This window comes from Podarcis filfolensis (assembly GCF_964270895.1).
Source record: "Podarcis filfolensis genome assembly, chromosome: 10".
In the NCBI taxonomy this organism is placed as follows: Eukaryota; Metazoa; Chordata; class Lepidosauria; order Squamata; family Lacertidae; genus Podarcis; species Podarcis filfolensis.
The window spans coordinates 72,696,022-72,713,357 of NC_139612.1; the positions used below are offsets into that span (position 1 = coordinate 72,696,022).

The 17,336-nt window shown below is 50.1% G+C and overlaps 3 protein-coding genes and 1 long non-coding RNA gene across 9 annotated transcripts in view; 2 read left to right on the forward strand and 2 right to left on the reverse strand.

Moving 5' to 3' along the window:
- Window positions 1–17,336, reverse strand: part of LOC310743176 — a 117,521-nt gene that overhangs the window by 37,164 nt on the left and 63,021 nt on the right. The gene's annotated exons all lie outside the window — the stretch shown is intronic.
- Window positions 878–9,035, forward strand: LOC310742956 (kelch repeat and BTB domain-containing protein 13-like). The gene is made up of 4 exons (XM_083572913.1): window positions 878–1,213; window positions 5,066–5,797; window positions 6,972–7,272; window positions 8,528–9,035. The coding sequence occupies exons 1-4, from the start codon at window positions 941–943 to the stop codon at window positions 8,899–8,901; spliced, it is 1,680 nt and encodes a 559-aa protein (XP_083429039.1). The 5' UTR covers window positions 878–940; the 3' UTR covers window positions 8,902–9,035.
- LOC310743132 (lys-63-specific deubiquitinase BRCC36-like) lies at window positions 9,983–14,585 on the reverse strand. The gene is made up of 3 exons (XM_083573256.1): window positions 14,420–14,585; window positions 11,593–11,983; window positions 9,983–11,158 (listed from the first exon to the last, which is right to left on the reverse strand). Exons 2-3 carry the CDS (start codon window positions 11,879–11,881, stop codon window positions 10,617–10,619), a joined length of 831 nt encoding a protein of 276 aa, XP_083429382.1. The 5' UTR covers window positions 11,882–11,983; window positions 14,420–14,585; the 3' UTR covers window positions 9,983–10,616.
- Window positions 13,721–17,336, forward strand: part of CPT1B (carnitine palmitoyltransferase 1B) — a 36,282-nt gene continuing 32,666 nt past the window's right edge. The window contains exon 1 of one of the 6 annotated variants that reach the window (XM_083572646.1): window positions 13,721–13,922. The gene's annotated coding sequence lies outside the window, so the exon portion shown is untranslated. Of the gene's footprint in view, window positions 13,923–15,068; window positions 15,502–17,336 lie in introns of those variants that run through there. The other 5 variants (XM_083572651.1, XM_083572653.1, XM_083572650.1 and 2 more) reach the window with 5 other exon arrangements.

The following is a 17,336-nucleotide window of genomic DNA, read 5'->3' on the forward strand; positions in this document are numbered from 1 at the left end:
CCACTAACCCAGAAATAGTGCTTCAGGTTAAGAACTTTGCTTCAGGATGAGAACAGAAATCGTGCTCCAGCGGCGCAGTGGCAGCAGGAGGTCCTATTAGCTAAAGTGGTGCTTCAGGTTAAGAACAGTTTCAGGTTAATAACAGACCTCTGGAATGAATTAAGTACTTAACCTGAGGTACCACTGTATTGGGAAGTACAGTCTAAAAGCCTACTACAAAAGAACAATAGAACTTTGGTTTGCATAGTCTGCCACCTGGTCAAGTCCAGAGGAGTGCCTTTGCCCAGCGATGGACACCTTCCTGTGGACACCCAAGCATGCGCAGATGTGGATTGCAAACGCTGCAGGTTGTGAACGTGCATCCTGCATGGATCACATTCGCAACCCAAGCGTCCACTGTATATTACTTCCATCAAAACTTATTTACACTGTTGAATTTATCTTAATGCTGCCCACATTTTCAAGTGTACACAATTTCCCCCCATATATTCAATAAACATCTCCTAATCTTCTTTAAACGAATGTTCTTCTTGAAATAAATAAAAAAATTGTCCAGCATCACCTTAGAGACCAACTAAGTTTGTTACAAGAATGTTCTTCTTGTTCTCTTATTCTATAAGTTAGATCCGCAAGCTGCACTTGCAGTTTAAGTTGCCATTCTTCTTTGGGACCTCGCTCGTTTTCCATTTTGGGGCTAACGAAACACAACGTTAGTGTTCTGCACGATCTCTCCTCTCCCAGCCGAAAGTCTTCCCCAGTAATTTTCTGATGTCTGTGGCCCCTTCCGCTCCTGGCGACGGCTCTGGGCACCAACATGACTGCTCTGCTGTAAACACAGACTAAAAATAGCTCTAGCGCCCGAGCCAAACTCTGTGCCGCAGCCTGTGTGTGCTTTGGGACGGCTGAAGGGGCGCTCTGACCTGCAAATGATCCCCTGGCCATGCCCCATGGAGGTCTGCGCTCGACCCCTTTGCAGGGGCTTCTTGCTGCATCCGCCTGGCTGGGTTGGGCCCGCCTCGCCAAGCGGACATTCGACTTCCTGGCCGGTGCCCTCTGGGCTTTGTGGGGCCTCATCACCTTGTCCTGGAAAAGGCAGGGTGCTCAGGGGTCCCTGCCCGAGCCGTGGGAGAGCTGCCCCGAGCTGAGGGTCTACCGGGGAGGAGATGATGAGGCCGAGCTGCTCACAGTCCACACACAGCCCTACAGCTTCCAGGTAGGGTCTGGCGGGGGGCTCTCTTGTGCTAAGGGGTGGCAGGAATCGTAGAATCATAGAACTGTAGAGTTGAAAGTAATCCTAAGGATCATCAGCCGCTCGCAATGCAGGAATAGGCAGCTGTCCTGCAACCTTGGTGTTGTCGGCACCATGGTTATCTAACCATGGTGAGCTATCCAGGCTGCATGGAGGCTTTCCCCGGGAGTCAGATGCAAATTCACCTGTTGCGCCTGTCAGAATCGGGGGGGTGGAAAGGCCAGCTGGCTCAGCCCCAGCTGGAGCGTCTCCCTTCAGCCTTGCCGCTGCGGAGATCCCTCGACCTCTGCTCAGTGACTCAAACTTGCAGACTTGAGCACACTCTACTCAGCAGTGTAAACTGCGCAACAGAAGAGGCTTAAGGCTGCAGACACATACTAAACTACACATTTATTAAACATAAACCAGGACAAAGAAAACGTCGGAGAGAGACGGAAAACAGAAGCAATACAGAGCGGAAGTACCACTCACGCCAGCAATCTGTGCTGGAATGCAAACAGACGTGTGACATGTAACAATCCCATGTCTGCAGCAAAGGGTGGGATGGAATCACAACAGCGCCAACTATGACCGTTTCTGGAGAAGCCTGACCACTATATATATATATATATATATATATATATATTTATAATAATATTTATTCAGAGTTTGAAGGGTACAAAAAAAAAAGAAAAAAGAAATACAAAAGACAGAAAAAGTACAAAAATCATTTAGAAAAGGGGGGAAAAAAGAAAAAAAAGAAAAGCAAGTTAAACCTTTACATAACTTTCTTCGTTTACTTATTTCCTTGACCTCCTCACACCTCCCATTTTTGTATTCTAGTTCAAAAATTTTCCTTTCAGCAAATCCTTCCAACCTTTTTTTTTAACCTTAATAATTTATTTTAATATATTGTAATTTTGCGCTCTCTCTTTCATCAATTTCATCAGTTCATTTTTACTTAATCCTTTATATCATTTCTGCCAAAACCACCTAATTTTCTTTTTCCAACATCTTTCTAACAATCCTTGATTTTGCGATATTTCTAACGGTATACTTTAAATACTTATTCTTAGTACGTTTCCCTAGGGTCGAAAAAGATTCCCTTCCACGAATTTCCCTACTCTCATTAAAAGAAAAACAAAAAGGAAATTATATTATATACATATTGAGTTCCCAATTTCCAATCCACCCAAACCCCTTCCCGGTTTCAGTCCCCAGCATAAGTCCATCAATCTCAGAAAGCCATCAGCCCGGAGATCTCAAATCCGAGGCTCTTAAATCTCTTTCATGTCCCCTCTGCCAGTCTTTTTGATAATTTTTAGTATTAAAAGCCAAATCTCGGGGAAGCTCCAACCCAACAGCATCCACATTCCTTCCAGCCAAACCTCCATAATTGAAAATAGGGCCTATAAAATATTCCAAATCTTGTTTCATTCTCCTTTCAGATCCAACGGTCCCCAAAGTTCCAGCTTCCACCTGGATCAGATTTGTAATCCAAAGATCATCTGGTCTCCACATAAGGGGATCCCTCCATTTTTCACTTTCCAATTCAGGCCAGGCTTCCATCTTCCAAGATTTATTTCTCCTTGTTACCCTCATGTCAGGCTTCAAGTTGTAGCTCGCCTTTTGCATCTGCAGGGTTACGGCTCCCCCTTTCTTCGCTTCGGAGACAACATAGTTCTCCTTCTCTAATTTCCCTGTTTGTTCAGTTGAATAAAATTCCTGTGCCGAGTTCTTATCAAGTTCATTATTAGTACTCACTCTTGTTCCCAAAGTTGTAACATTTGTAGTCAAAACATTTATCTGACCTTGCAACTTTCCCAAGAGAAAGAATGTCTTATTCAATTCAAACTGAATTTCCTTCCCGACAGCCATTCTTAAACAGTCCAGGGTCGAAAAACAACTTCTCAGCTGGTCCTTGATGCAATATCCCAAAGCTCCCACTAGGGGAATTTAAGTTTCTTTTCACTCCTCTCAGCACAGACCCAAAGGTCCCACACGTTAAATTGTAACAGTCCTTCCTTCATTTAAAATATAAACTTGTAGCAAATGTAGACAATAGAAACAAAGTCCTCTTTTTGTATCTTGACAGCTAACTTGACAGCTGTCAAATTATTCTTTTCCTCATCAGCGGGCTCTCACGGACCACTCCCGGGTCCGGGGGGGGGGGCGGCACATCAAATCCCAAATTTTATTCTTCCCCTGCAGGCTCCCCTGCTTCCAAGAAAATTTTCTGATAGTCTCAATCAGTAGAATTAAAGTCCTTTACAAAAAAAAACTCTCCACGACCTTAGTTGACAGGTTCTTTGCTTTAGATTATTTACAGAAAGGGGAGGCGGACTTCCTGTTTGTACCTTCCCCGATCGGTGCCAAATTTAAAAATATTTTAAGAATCCAATTTCCGTACTACTCACGGGTTGTTGTTTGAAATCCAAATGTCCACAGAAAGAAGTCAGCGCTCTCCGGCAACGGCTGTGCGGCTTCACTCCGCGAAAATAGCAGTCGATTCGAAACACCGCGCCACTCACCCCGCGTCACTTCGGAAGCCCCGAAAAGGGGTTTCCCTGTGGGTAGGGGGGGCGCTCCTGGTGTCAGCCGAATCCCATGTTCCCAGGCTTCTTCCGCCTGGGATTTTTAACGGGTCTCCGCCTTCGCCGCGGCGGCAAGACCCGATTTTTGCGGAGCAGGTTCCTCTGAGTCAGAGGAAATCCGCCATTGCCGATGGCGCTGACCCGGAAGTCCAAGCCTGACCACTATAGTCCATGCATGGGTAATCTCAAATCTGGACTACTCAATGTGGGGCTGCCCTTGGGGTTGGTTCAGAAGTTCCAGCAGGTGCGGGATGCTGTGGTCTGATGGGAGCATCTGGTGAAGAACATGCAACACCAAAACGCGGCACTGGTTGCCCATCTGCTACCCAGCCAAGGTCGAGGTGCTCAGGTCCAGAATATCTCAGAGACTGTCTGAACCCTTACAGCCCAGCTCAGTCGCTAAGATCACCTGCAGGAGCGTCACAGAGCGCCCTCCCCCCCAATTTGGAGAGGCTCATTTGGCAACCACAGGAACAGAGACAGGTTTAGGGGAGAGCAACCAGGTCCACCGCAGGGGGCACCCAGCCGGGAGAGTGCAGCAGCGGGCACCAGAACAATTTAGGACAGAAAGCAAGAGAAGGGGGTGCCCAATTTTGGTCTTGCACAGATAGGGAACCAAATCTCAAGTGCCATTGGCCCAGCCCTGTGGAACTCCCTGCCACTGGAAACTCAGCAGGCCCCTTCTGGGCCAACTTTCAAACACCTACTGGAAACTTTTTCCTCTATGCAGGCGATTAAGAACATGTCCTTGTGACTAACTGATGCCTGATTTTCACCTATGTATGGCTTAACTGTACTGTTCTATGTTTTATTGCTGTACATGGCTTCAATGTATAATTGCGGTATGTATAACAGCGGTATGCAAGTATGCAATGTATAACAGCGGTATGAAAGTATCTTTATAAATATTATTTATTTATTTATGTATTTCTTAAATGCAAGCAAGAGGAAATAGCAGCAAGGGGAGGCAGCTCCAGCCTCTGAACAGAATCATGAACCCAGAAGTACCGGAACAGGTTACTTCCAGGTTTCAGCGCTTGCACATGCGCAGAAGCACTAAATCCCACTTTGCGCATGCGAAGAAGCTCTGAATCGTGACCTGTGTGTGCGCAAACGCGACGTCGCAGGTTGCAAATGCTGTGGGTTACAAACGTGATCCGTGCGGGAAACACGTTCGCAACCCGAGCGTCTGCTGTACTCGCATAATTTTCTTATGTTCTCTCTTTCTCTGTCTGCCTGGCAGGTGGATCTGGCCCGGCTGGTGACGGAGAGTGCCTATTTTGAGGCCCTCTCGAGATCCTGCATGCAGGAGGCGTCGGAGAGGCAGCTGGATCTGAGCCACGTGCCCTCGGGGACCTTCCACGCCATCCTGGAGTGGGTCTTCTCTGGGCGTTTCAGCCTAGAAGAGGAAGACCTCTTGCCAGCGGTGCAGACTGCCAGCTACCTGATGCTCCCGGGGTTTCTGGACCGGTGCTGGGTGGCGCTGAGCCCGCTGCTGAGCCCCCAGAACTGCCTGTCCTACCTGGGTTTCGCGGAGGCTGTGGGATGCCCTGAGCTGAGGGCACTGGTGTCCGGCTACCTGAGTGCCCACCTGTTGGAGCTGCCAGCCCCCATCACTGGACGGCTGGACCCCCAACTGCGGGAGGAGCTGGCACAGCTCCGCTTCGAGGGCCGCCCCATGCTGTGCGCCCTGCGCAAGGAGAACGTCAGCCTGGCTCCTGGGGTCCCCCTGGAGTCTCTGCGGGGCCTCTACCACCGCCCTCTGCCCCCCGAGGAGGGGGACTGGCACTGTGCCACACGCCTGCCCTTCCAGGCCGAGAAGTGGAGCTTCAGCACAGCACAGCTCCTCAACTACCTCTTCGTCATGGGGGGCTACCGGGAGAAGCGGGGGGCCCGCAGTTTCACCTTCCGTATGGCGGCCTTCCGCTACAACCCCTTGACGGGAACGTGGGCGCCCACCGCCGCCCCCAATAAGGTCAGGTCCTGCTCTAAAGCCAGGGCTGTGTCTCAGGTGGCCACACACACACACACACACACACACACACACTGTATTTTTCCGTCTATAAGATGTCCCCATGTATAAGACGCCCCCTATTTTGTGGGACTCTGATTTAAGAAAATGGGGGGGAGATGGCCCTCGTGTATAAGACACCTCCAAATTCTGAACTTTTTTTCAAAAAAAAATTATTAAATTTTTCAAAAAATAGAAATTAAACAAAGAACAATACATAACACTGTAAACACACTTATATACATATTTTCCAAAATGAAAACTAATAAAAAGAAAAAGAAAGAAAAGGAAAAATAAAAGATATAAAGAAAAAAGACAAAAGAAAAGAAAAAATACTTTTCTGGATATTATTTTTTTGGAAAAAAACCTAGTCTTATAAATGGAAAATATGGGGGGGGTGTATAATTTATTAATTTTCCATTTTATAATATATAACCACATCATTATTATTCACATTATCTCTTTTGCTCATTAGAGCCTATTGACTTCCGTCCCTCCCGTCTCATGGCTTTCAAAATTAACCTTTATATCACTGCCTTTGTACATTTTCCAATTCTAGCTGATTCATTACAAATTGCATTAAAATTAATATTATCATTAAAAGGGAGGAAGTTGCCCATTACAAGTCTTCAGTCAACCCTGCTAGTGATGTTTTATAGCTTACAGTGATCTTTCAAGTATCGTATATATAAATTTACTCCCGTCCTTGTGGAATACTCAGTCCTGCTGGTTACGGATCCTTCCTGTCAGCTTCGCCACTTCTATAAAGTCCATCGTTTTCATCTGCCCCTCTTCCATTTGCTTTGTTTCCTAAAATCTGAGCATGAAACAAAAACAAACAAACGAAAAGCTCCAATTCCATGATTCCCAGCGTGGGGTGATTTGATTTTTAAGGGGGGCAGTTTGAAAATGAGTTATTAACAGTGAATGGCCTTTGCGGCTTCCTCCGTGTAAATAGGAGTTCAGGCTGCGCACCTGGTCCTGGTCTTTACATCTCCAACACTTACTAGATCTTGTTCTATACATTTCTGCTAATTTAACCAGGGTTAGACACCACCGGTACATCATTTTCATCTTATTCTCTTTCGTCAGTGCCTCTCCCTTCCTGACGCTCTCTGCTTTCCTGTTCCTCTTGCAGCGCCGGCGACACTTCAGCAGCGCTGTGGTGGGGCACCACATCTATGCCGTGGGCGGCTGGTTCCTGGACTCGCTCCTGCCCCCGGACAGCAGCACCCACCTGTACACAGCCGTGGAGCGCTACGACCCTTGGGCCGACTCCTGGGCCTTCGTCTCCTCCCTCCCCATGGGTGACTTCTCCTTCGCCGTCTCCCTGTCCCACGACCTGCCCCTCTGCACGGCGCATGGCGGCTGCATCTATGCCCTGGGCAGCATACAACGCACAGGGGAGAAACTTCTGCTGTGCTACGATGTGGCCGCTGGTGAGGAGGCGGCAATGAAGCAGCCGATGCGCTGCGCCATAGGTGCTGACTCCCTGGGGCCCTGGGCGTCTAAAGCACCCACAAAACTCCCCATCAATTGGCCAGGCACCCACAAAATTCAGTGCCAGGGCCATGCACGCTGCAAGGCACCCACCGTCCCAGACACCCGCGGTTGCGCTGCCAGGCTGGCACTCGTGCGCCACAGCATTGTGCAGAGAGGGGAAGGCAAGGTGGTGGTATGTGTGAGAAAAGAGATAGGGTTGTCAGTACTTATTTTTATTCATTGCAGAAGGTTTACACACTGCTTGATTTTTTAAAAAAAACGAAAACCCTCATAGCGGTTTACAAAAAAAGATAACCACAGTGCTTTTTTCCTGGAAAAGAGGTGCCAGAACTCAGCCTTGAACCTTGCCGGAACTGAGTTCTGGTGAGTTCTGGCCCCCCAAAAGCCCTGGATAGTAACGAGCCAGAAAAATGAACAATGATTTGAAACTTTCAGAAAGTTGAAATAACTGTAGACTAAAAACAGGTTATGGGACACGGGTGGTGCTGTGGGATAAACCACAGAGCCTAGGACTTGCCGATCAGAAGGTCGGCGGTTCAAACCCTCATGACGGGGTGAGCTCCCATTGCTCAGTCCCTGCTCCTGCCAAACTAGCAGTTCGAAAGCACGTCAAAGTGCAAGTAGATAAATAGGTACCGCTCTGGCGGGAAGGTAAACGGCGTTTCTGTGCACTGCTCTGGTTCGCCAGAAGCGGCTTAGTCATGCTGGCCACATGACCCGGAAGCTGTACGCCGGCTCCCTCGGCCAGTAAAGTGAGATGAGCGCTGCAACACCAGAGTTGGCCACCACTGGACCTAATGGTCAGGGATCCCTTTACCTTTACCTTAAAAACAGGTTAAAACTTGTAAGTTTCGAAACATCTGGAGAGGCTCCTCTAAGCGGGAACCTTTTCGGCGGGTGCCAAAAAGAGTACAGCGAAGAGTACATCAAGAGGCAAGGAGTTCCAAAGTGTAGGTGCAGCCATGCCAGGAGTTCTCACGAAAGCAGAACAGATATTTTGTGGCGGTTCCACTGATCAGCATGGTCGAATGGGCACATACTGGGGAAGACGGAGGTGGCTGATTGTGAGTTAAGCGGGCAGGGAAGGACAGGGGTATGAACAAAGGCTGGCGGTGGGTGCGAGGGCAGGGAATCTGGGCTGTGGGTCCGGCCTGAGGGTGGTTACCTCCCCGCCTTCTCTTCTCCTTGCAGACACGTGGCAGGAGCTGCTTCCGACTCTGACGCGGGCAGACGCTGACCTGCCTGGGCTCTACTTCCTGGGCGGCACGGAGCCCCTCTTTGTGGTGGGGGGCAACACCCAGGACAACGTGGTCACCTCCTTCTGCCCCAGGACCCGGCAGTGGGGCCCTGCCCGGACCCTGCCCAAGTGCAGCCTGGCCGGACAGGGCCTGGCTTTGGACGGCACCCTCTATATGGCCTCTCCTGACTTGGGCGCCCTCTTGGAAGTGGAACTCGGGGTCCCGGACTGTCGCCCGCTGCCTCCGCCACCCTTTCCCCTGTCCTACGAGGCCATCTTCCTGCTCCACTTCCCCCCGGAAGGCTGTGGGGAAGAAGAAACAGAGTGAAAGGGACTCCAGGGACTCTGAGTCTCCCGTCTCCCCTCCTCCCTTTTGTCTGTCTGTCTTTTCCCGTCTGTCCAGTGAAAAGAAGACAGTCGCGGAACCAAGAAATTACACAGAAGAAATTACCGTGAAATTCCTCGAGTTTACAAAGAAGGTATGAAAACCTCAAAGACAAGTTTTAAACATAGTCCTATTTAAGAGAATCAAGCAGTAGTGATAAGAAATTGAGGTTTTAAAGTTTCAAACAAACTCAAAAAACAGGACAGAGACTCAAAAAAGTTTTAAACATAGCCCTATTTAAGAGAACCAAGCAGTAGTAATAAGAAACTGAGGTCTGATGTTTCAAACAAACTCAAAAGCAGGGCTGAAGCGCTCTTGACTGCTGATGTTAAAGACTTCAAACCTTACTATTATTACTGGATTCTCTTAAACAGAGCTATGTTTATAAAACTTGTCATTGAGGTTTTCATACCTTTTTTGTAAACTCAAGGAAGCATTTTCAGCCCTGCTCTTGAGCTTGTTTGATATCACTTAAAATCTTATAATTTTCTTTTCCTGTCTGTCTGGCAGCTCTGGGGTTTGGACCAGTTATCAGCTGAGATGGGCCATTCCTGGGTCAAGCCCTCTTGCTGGGCACCCTCCCCCACCCTCCCTTGCCCTCTCACCCAAATACCGGCCTCTATTTATAGCACCACGGCTTGCAAAACAGCTGCTGCTGCAAACGAAAAGGGTGGTCTGGCTCCTTCCTCCACTCCCGATTCTGCACGCGCGACACGGAGTGCGTCTCCCCCCTGCCCCAGGCCCAAACAGCTACCTGGGGCTTCTCTCCGACCCAGATCCTCCCCCTAACTCACAACTGCCCAGGGTCCTTCAAAACTTCTCATTTTTGCTGCGAAGGAGCTGCAGGGTTAAGCTTACTACAAATCATCACAAAACTGCAGGGCACAGGGAGGCACCTAAATCCCATCTAGTCCAACCCCCGTGTCTGGAGTGGCCTGCTTCTACTGGAGAAATGTTGGGGTTCAGTACCCAATACCCTTTAGGTTCACAGCCTAGGCAGCCCATAAAATCCAGACACCATTCGCCAGCCATACGGGATTATTTTATTTTATTTGTGGTTTGGTGTGACTATTAATTTCACAAATGAAGCATATGGTAGGAAGGTACCTACATTATACAATACAGTTTGGTGCACATAGGTTATCCCTCTTCATTCCCCGCTGTTTCTCCATTTAATTTTGATATCTGTAACCAGTGACAAAAAGAATGGATTCTGAAACGTATAATTTTGAATTGCTACTGGTATAAACTATTATTTACCTGCTTAACTGTGTTCAGTGTCGGGAAAGTGTGGGAGATCTGAGCAGGAGGAGACAGACTGGAACCGCAGTAGAAAATCCTGCTTTGAGTTGCAGGGTTTTGAAAGAGCTCAGAACTTGCTGCAGACTGTGGGACAGCAAGAACTTTGAAGCAAAAAAAACCCTCTCTGGGAGCAGAGAGAGTCCTACTTGTAACCGGGTATAAAGCATATGTATATGCAGCGCATGTTTGTGTGTGTGCAGTAAACTACAACTCTGCTAAACAAATGTTTCGTGCGGTGAGCTTAAAGCTTCTGTGCTGCACAAACACAGAACACGCCCAACAAGATGGGAAGGGAAGGAGAAGCAGCAACTCAGGATGAAGCCAAGCTTACAATTCTTGCGCTGTTGCTTCATTTCTCAGGCCGTGAGGTTCTGTTCTTCTCTCTCCAGGGCAGCGAGTTCCTCCAGAAGTTTCTGTTTCTCCTGCTGCAGCTCCTGCAGCCTCTCTTTGTTTCGCTTCAAGAGACCCTCCAGCCACTGCATCAGAGGACCACCGATGATCAACATCTGGCTGCACAGCTTCTTAGTGAACACCGATCCATTGTGGATCTTGGTGATAGGATCCAGACGAGAAAAGCTATGGATTTTCCTGAAGGCATTCTGTTCCTCTTGACGCAAGATCCTGGGGAGCGCCATCATGGACTCAAGACACACTTTCCCCATGCCGGTGTGAGGAATCAGGTGAACAGGAATTTCAACCCTTTCATATTTGCAGGAGCTCTTTGGGGCTTGAAGGGACTGGAAGCAGGTGAAGACGATCCGGTCCGTTTTTGTGCTTTTGTCCTCGCCGAAACAGGAGAAGATCAGCCCCACAAAGTCTCTGTCCAACATCTGATACATTGCTTGCGTGCAGAGGTCGATGTGCGATGGCCAAACGGTGATGTGGGGATGGGAATGTTGTTGTTGTTGTTGTTGAGTTGTTTAGTTGTGTCTGACTCTTGGTGACCCCCTGGACCAGAGAACGCCAGGCACTCCTGTCTTCCACTGCCTCCCGCAGTTTGGTCAAACTCATGCTGGTAGCTTCGAGAACACTGTCCCACCATCTCATCCTCTGTCATCCCCTTCTCCTTGTGCCCTCAATCTTTCCCAACATCAGGGTCTTTTCCAGGGAGTCTTCTCTTCTCATGAGGTGGCCAAACTATTGGAGCCTCGGCTTCAGGATCTGTCCTTCCAGTGAGCACTCAGGGCTGATTTCCTTCAGAAAGGAGAGGTTTGATCTTCTTGCAGTCCATGGGACTCTCAAGAGTCTCCTCCAGCACCAGAATTCAAAAGCATCCATTCTTCGGCGATCAGCCTTCTTTACAGTCCAGCTTTCACTTCCATACTTCACTACTGGGAAAATGGGAATGATACCAGCCCACAACTCTTGTGGGCTGTCCCGTTAACTTAGCCAACCTCTCCGCTTCCGTCAAAGCAGCCAAGAGCTGCTCCAGGGAAATCTCCACCCGATCTTTCCTCTTATCTGAGCGGAGCAGAATGATCACCAAGCGAATGTGAGCAATTCGGCCAGCTCCAACCTCACCGAGGCAGAAGCCCATGACCTCTTCTCGCTGAGTGCTCAGAGCGTGGACCATGCAGACCAGGAAGACGTCTGCCTCCAAGTGCGCGGCCTGCAACGCCATCGCCACCTGCTTCGCTTTCTGCCTACCGCTCCTGTTCAGGAGGGAGAGAGACGACGAATGTGCCAGTCAACAGCCCCAAACATCCCTTCCTCCAAGGCCTGCCTGCACAGAGAATGAGACAAACAAGATGTGCCTACATTATTACATGAGCACTGTTCCACAGCATTTGATATTTTCATTTACATACATTCATTCAAAATAAGATGGGTTCATGAAGCAATTCTATATCCTCCCACCACGCTGATGAAGTCAATATCGGGAATCACTGTTCATTGTTGGACATCATATTTGCTGAATATACAAAGCTTCACAGCTTGTCTTTCATTGTACAAAGTCTGGTACCTCGCTTCATTTAAAGATTTCCAGAGACTTTGAGACTAAAGATTTCATTTTGGACTTGTTATGGTTTGAATGAATTCTATAAAGATTGTCTATTGCGTATGTACATGGTCATCGTGTTGCCTAGACATTGCTGATGCACAGAGAACGAGACAAACAAGATATTAATTTCGGTGTTGCCAGTGTGACACAATCCCCACCAGCAAGTACCGTATTTTTCCGTGTATAACACACCCCCATGTATAAGGCGACCACTATTTTTAGGGGGGAGATTAGAAGGAAATGGGGGGACATTGCCCAGAGTTCTGCAGTTTTGTTTTTTGTGGATGATTGCCCCCCCAGCTTTTTTTAGGGGGAGGGCTGCCGAAAATTGGCACATCTTATCTGCGCTGCTGCATAAGCGCCGCTAAACCCGCCTATCAGCTGTTCCCCCAATGCAAGAAGCCGCCGCAGCAACAGCAAACACACAACAGCCCTTATCACACCCACAAATAACACCGATGACAATCACACCTATGCAGAAGCTACCCATCCTGTGTCACAAAAATGCACTGACCATGTATAAGATGCTCCCCCCCCATTTTTTTATGTTCATTTTTTTGGGGGAAACCTCGTCTAATACATGGAAAAATATGGTAGTTGAGGAGTGGCACACCAAAGCGGGGGGTGGGGCGCTCAGTCGGCATAGCGTAAGATTCTTCATCTCAGGGTTTGAGCCCCATGTTGGGCACAGAGATTCCTGCATTGCAGGGGGTTGGACTAGATGACCCCTTGAGGTCCCTTCCAACCTTACGAGTTTATGAATTCTATACACTTTCAAGCAAAGGGAAGCAAAGGGGCAGTCAGGTCTATATATAGCAATTCTTTCTTCTACTAGCTTATTAATCATGAGACATACCACGGATCCATAAAATGAAAGCAATAAGCCATGTGCCGCAGTCACACAATCAATCAGTGGCTGAACTGGGCTGAACAACAACGCAAAATAAATAGCAAAAACAGAAACCTCAGCGTAACATTCAAACTGGAGTGTGGCACTCAAATCGGAAGCGTAACACTCAAAATGGAGGATATTCGGCTTCCAAAAAAAGTTCGCAAACCAGAACACTTTCCTGGGTTTAGCAGCATTTGGGTTCCAAGTTGTTTGAGTACCAAGGCGTTTGAGAACCAAGGTCCCACTGTGCTGGAAACCACAGGAGGGGGGAGTTGCTCTTGTGCTCAGATGTTGCTTACGGGTTTCCCATAATAGGCTGGCCACTGTGAGACCAGGATGCTGGACCAGATGGGCCCTTGGCCTGATCCAGCAGCACTCTGCTTATGTTCTGACATTTATCCAGGACCTTGGGAAGACACTCTTCTCTGAAGGCCAAGTGGAGTTTGCACAGACCTTGCAGAGCGAGTCCAGTTCGTGGAGCTGGAACAATGCCTGTTGTTCACACACCCCTTTTTGCTTGGCAAAAGCAGCAGGACCGGCCCCTCCTGCTTCCTCTATCCGTGCAGCCTGGTGACTCCTGGGGGGGGGGACGGCTCAGCCTGGCGCACAGGGAGCCAGGAGTCTCCTCCAAATGCCCTTCCGGCTGCAAGGGGCCGTCCCAGGCTGCAGGTTGCTGCTTGCAGCCTGCTGCAACAGCAGCTACCTGGGCCCAGCTGAGCTGCTTCACCTGGAGGAAGGAAGGTCAGCCACACAGGGAGAAGGTCGCAGGTAAAAGCAGACCCTTTGGAGCTTGCACAGCCACAAGCAAGCTGGCTGCCTGGGTGCTGTTGGGGGATGCTGGAGGGTTTATCTCTGCATCTCCTGGTGCAGGTGATCGGAGGAGACCCAGGGAACTCATTCCTGGAGAGGGTTCCCTTTGCACTGTGCACAGGTGAGAATGTGCAAGACATCGCACAGTTACAGCGGCATTGCAGCGGCTCAGAAAGGATACCATAGGGGTGGAGAAGGGTAACTGAAATAACCAAGGGGGGTGTCTGTGGAGTGATTCCCCTAGGATGAAAAATTGCATGGTTTTTTGGGACTTTTAAAAAAAGGTGAGTAAGAAGGCAACACAGCAGGAGTTGATAAAATTCTCCATGGTCTGGAGAAAGCAGATAGAGGTAAGTTTTCTCTCTCCTAAAAGGAGAACTCGTGGGTTTTCAATGAAGATTCCGGACAGATAAAAGACTTTTTCACACAGTGCAGAGTCAAACTACGGAGCTCACATGTGAAAAGGATCTCAGGGTCTTGGAGGCCCACAAGCTGAACATGAGTCCACGGTGTGACGCAGCAGCAAAAAAGGCGCTTCTGGGCTGCGTCAACAGAAGTCCAGTGTCCAGATCAAGGGGAGTCATAGTCCCACTCTATTCTGCCTCCCTGTCCGACCTGTGCCTCTAATCTAAATATTGCAGCCGCGGGAAAATGCAATTGATGTGCACAGCAAATGCTTTTTCATTGAGTTCTGTTGGACATGCTCCCAGAGACACGCACTCAGGGGCACACAGAAGCGTCTGTGCCCGAAGAAACGGGAGGGCTACCCTGCGGCCCTCTAAAAGATCTTGGAGCCCGACTCCCATCAACATCTGGCCTAGTGGTCAGAGTCACAAACTTCGACAGGGGGTGACTTTGGGCCAGTCACTCACGCCCATTCTTTGCCTCGCGGTGTTGCTGTGAGGATAAAAGGGGGAGACCCACATACGACACCTTGAGCTCCTCGGAGGAAAGTTGGATACAAATGTCAGAAAAGTAGAATAAATCGATCAGCCCAGCCTGCGCAGCCAATACACAGCTGTCAACGTTCCCTTTTTTTAAGGAAAATTCCCTTATTCCGAATAGGATTCCTCGCAAGAAAAGGGAAAAGTTGACAGCTATGAGCCAATAACCTGCGGGTAACCTCGCGCCCCCCACCGCCCAACATACAGGCTGGGGAGTCTTCATGGCTAGGGGCGAGCGCGCTTCTGCAGCCGGCAAGGAAGGGAATTGGCGCTGCTCTTGTGCGAAGGAGGGAGGTCTCCCCAGCTGATGATCGGAGGGGGCGGCCAGGGGAGCGAGGCAGCGTCCTGGGTGCCCCCAGCCCACCCCGTCGCCCTGTGGCGCAGCAGAGCCTTGGAGAAGTGGGGGCGCCGCCCGCTCCCTCCTTCCAAGTAGGGCAGCCGCAGGCGCGCCAGTGTCAGGTTACGGGCGCGCAGGCAGCCCCGCCAGAGAACCAGCCCGCCGGCCAGCCGTCCCGTCTCCCGGGGAAGGGCTGCAGCGGAGCCGTCGCCCGACGGGGACCCCCGCCCCGCCTCGCTTCCCAGTCCCCGAGCAGGTACCAGCGCCTACCGTCCGACTGGCAGGGGTGGGGGCTCTGGAGCCTTGCCTTTTTTTGCAGGATCGAGGCGGGGGTGGGGAGTGGAGACCGGATCCTGACCTCCCCGACAGCGCGGCGCAAAGCTGCGCCCTGGACGCGGGGAGGGGCGCTGCGCCGGGCCTCTCCCAGAGGAAAAACACCGGCGTCTCTGAGTGCGTGCAGAGTGCTTTTCCGTCGCAACAACCCCCCCCCCCCGCAGCAGCGAGGGATGGACTGCGGCGATGGGTTTTCCTGACACCCCGGAGGGATCACCCAGACGCTACGATATTTCAACGGGGAGAAGACAGACCCCCTCCCTAGAAAATCCCACAGGCCCCCTTCCCCCCCGGCCAATTTCAGGGGAATTACGGCGACTCCTGTGGGGAACCCCAAGGGTCATCCAGTCCAACCCCCCGCGATGCAGGAATCTCAGCCACTAGGTAGCCACTGTGTGGTGTCAGGATAGGCAAGGAGGTGCTGGTGCCCCCCTTGATTTGAATATTGGGGGCCTACTGAAGTCCACGGGAGCAGCTGGTGCCCCCCACCCATTTCTTGCCCCCTGGCCTGTGGTGGTTCCAGAGAGGGAAGCTGCCTTTGAGTCTCAGGTGCTGCGCATCGCAGGAGGGGAGAGAAGGGCTTCTTTGCTTCGAGGGGGGAGGGGTTGCATCTGGTTAAGAGCTTTAGAAGTGCCTGCAGGATCAGGCCCATGACGCCATCCAGTCCTGTGTCTCCCCTCCTCTGGTTTCAAACCAGAGACGCGCTGTTGCCTCCAGCCATGGCTAGTTGCCATCAGTAGCCCTCTCCTCCTCCAGGAATTTGTCCAGGCCTTGTATTTACGGGACGGCCTCTCCTGGTCTGCCCCGCAGAGGACCTTCAGGTCCATGAATAACCATAGCTTAGAGGTCCCGGGCCCTAAGGAAGTCAGATTATCCTCCACCAGGGCCAGGGCCTTCTCAGTGATGGCTCCGCCCTGGTGGAATGCTCTGTCCCATGAGACCAGGGCCCTGCAGGATTTAACCTCCTTCTGCCGGGCCTGTAAGACAGAGCTATTCCGCCTGGCTTTCAATTTGAACTTAGCTTGATCTTTTATTCCCCTTCCTTCCCTCCTCCCCTTTTTATGAAGATTACCTGCTCTGGGATCACACAGCTAATTCTCCCCTGGTCTCCTCGCTGGCCCAAATAGGACTAATTTAGCCAGCTAGCCCTGGTGATCATCCAATGTTTATTGGATGGATTTCCCCCTTAAACTGATTTTTGAATTCTGAATTTATTGTTATTCACGTTTTATACTGTATTTTATGCTGGTTTTTTGTTGCATCATTTAAGTGTTTTGAATTTGTTGTTAGCCGCCCTGAGCCCTATTTTCTGAACCAGGAAGGGTGGGGTATAAATAAAAATTTACTATTATTATTATTAAAGCCGCCTAGTTCATAACTGTCAACTGTCCCCCCTTTTTAAGGGAAATTCCCTTATTCTGAATAGGATTCCTCGCAAGAAAAGGGAAAAGTTGACAGCTATGGCCTAGTTTGGTGGCCAGCACAGCCTCCTGTGGCAGGCAGTTCCATCGGTTAACTTTGTGCTGCGTGAAGAAGTCCTTTTGTCTGTCCTGAATCTTCCATCTGTGTGAGATCAGGAGGCTGGGCAGCCAGGTGGTCTTGCAGCTTCAGGGGGACATGGGTGGAATTGGGGGTGGGGGGCGTTTGGCCAGGCCTTCCGTGCTCAGGGGCAGAGACACCCCAAGAGCAAAGGGACTCCAGATGCTAGTCCTTGGGGGTGTGTCACTCGCTGCTCTTAAAGGTAAAGGGTAAAGGGAC